Source organism: Ursus maritimus, unplaced genomic scaffold (assembly GCF_017311325.1).
Source record: "Ursus maritimus isolate PB19 unplaced genomic scaffold, ASM1731132v1 scaffold_15, whole genome shotgun sequence".
Taxonomy (NCBI): domain Eukaryota; kingdom Metazoa; phylum Chordata; class Mammalia; order Carnivora; family Ursidae; genus Ursus; species Ursus maritimus.
In genome coordinates, this window is record NW_024423897.1 from 4,957,107 (window position 1) to 4,959,129 (window position 2,023).

The 2,023-nt window shown below is 65.0% G+C and overlaps 1 protein-coding gene across 1 annotated transcript; it reads right to left on the reverse strand.

The window, feature by feature from the left end:
• Positions 1-321: 321 nt before the first annotated feature.
• Positions 322-1,344, reverse strand: LOC121102749 (T-cell leukemia homeobox protein 3-like). The gene is made up of 2 exons (XM_040630302.1): positions 924-1,344; positions 322-569 (listed from the first exon to the last, which is right to left on the reverse strand). The coding sequence occupies exons 1-2, from the start codon at positions 1,342-1,344 to the stop codon at positions 322-324; spliced, it is 669 nt and encodes a 222-aa protein (XP_040486236.1).
• Positions 1,345-2,023: the final 679 nt, after the last annotated feature.

A 2,023-nucleotide genomic window follows, 5' to 3' on the forward strand; every position in this document is an offset into this window, starting at 1 on the left:
GGGTGGGGGGTGGGTCGGATGCTGGTGGAGGTGCAGGTGAGAGGAAACCGAGAGGGCGCAGAGACGGAAGAAAACACGGAGAGTTGGAGAGGCGCGCGAGAGCGACACAGGGATGAGAATGGAGGAGAAGCCGAGGCGCGGGAGAGTGGGGAGAGAAACACAGGCCGGCGGGAAGAAGAGCAGGGAGAAAAAATTTGGGAAGGAGTGGGGAGGCGCAGCCCTGGGAGGGCGGGTAGCGGGTACCACAGAATGGGGAGAGCGCGAGGCTGCGGCGCGCGGCGCGTGAAGGGCGGGTGCAAGATGGGCCGAGCCGGGCCTCTCTCACCGCCACTTGGTCCTCCGGTTTTGGAACCAGGTCTTGACCTGCGCGTCCGTCATTTTGAGGGACTTGGCGAGCGCCGCCCTCTCGGCCGAGGCCAGGTACTTCTGGCGGTGGAAGCGCTTTTCCAGCTCGCAGATCTGCACCCGAGAAAAGGACGTGCGCGGCTTCTTACGCTTGGGCGGCGTCCTGTTCTGATAGGGGTGGCCGATGCGCCGGGTCACAGTGAAGGGCGTGAGCGCCGCCGCCGCTGCGGAGACACACAAGGCCCCCCTGAAGCCCAGCCCGGCTCGACTGCTTTTCAGGCCCCATGCGGACCCCGTGCCGCCCAGTGGGGCGCAGAGTGCTCCGCTATTTCGTTGGTCCCCTGCGTCCCCAGCGGCACCAAGCCGGTCGGGAGATAATCCCTCTTCCCCTGGGCGTAGGCTTATTTCCCCTAAACTCCCCGATTTTCCTTCCCCTGTGGTTCCCCGGGGCCCCGGGTGCTGAGGCCTCTGCCACGCTTGGGCCTCCGGAATCGTTTCCCAGAGTGGAGCACCTAGGGCGCGGCGCCTCTGGCCCCGCGAGGGCCGAGGCCCGGTGCCTGTTAGCTGGCCCTGCTCACCTGTGAAGCGGTCTTTCACGAAGCGGCGGCTGCTCTCCATCCAGGGGAAATTGAGGCCGCCCAGGCTGGAGACCGTGGGCACGGAGGGCATGGCGGGCAGCGCGCTAGGCAGAGGCGGTGGCACGGCCCCGGGCAGCGGCCTGTGCGCTGGCACTCGGATCACGCCGGCGGGCGCCAGGCTCAGGTTGACACTATAAGATCCCGGGTCCTCGAAGGGCGCGCCGAGGCCGGCAAAAGAGGCGGGTAGAGACGGGTATGTGGCGCCCGGACGGCCCCCCGGGGGCCCTCCCAGGTAGCTGGCGCCGTCGGGGCCCCGCGGGGCTGGTGCGCTGTCCTGGTCCGGGCTGTTGAGGATCTGGTCGATGCCGAAGCTGATGGGCTCGTGCGGGTGCGGGGTCTGCGCGCTGGCGGGCGCCTCCATCCTGGGCGGGCGGAAGGGCTGGGCTGGGCTGGGCGGGGAGGCGGCTGGGTCCCTGTTACGGCGCGGCCATGGAGCGCCCGGCGCCTCTCGTTGCACTGAAACTTTGCCAAGAGTGCGCGGGCCCGACAGGCTCTGTGTCATCTTTCTTGAACCGAACCTGGAGTTTCCGCTGCTAATTCCTCTCCCGCCGCAGCCATTGGCTGCGATCAACAAGCCTCTCTCCTCCCATTGGCTCCCTGCTTTCAATAAAGGCCTAATTCATGGAAATAGGAGCTTAGGGACTGTTCCAAGGTGACATCATTTTAACAAACGAACAATAGGTCAAATTTATTAGCCGGGATAATGGGCGGCGGATATTAGCGCCCGAACCGCAGCCTCCCAAACCCGAAATCTAACGAAGCTGCAATTAGCAGACGCTCCCCGCTCCTCCCGGCCGGGGCCGCTTCCCGGCCGCAGCGCGGGGAGGGCCAGGGCGCTCTGCTGGTGAGATTGTCGTTTGCTGAGGGGGGTTTCGTTTTCTTCCAAATTTTTTCATCTGGGCAAAACCCAAACCATGTGAATCGTTTCAATTACAATGGAGTTGCAAGCCCGGAACGACCCTGTGGAATCCGCGGAAGCGTCTTGGACACTCCACCGCCAAGGGAGCAACGAAAGAAGCGCACCACCCGGCGCAAGCTTC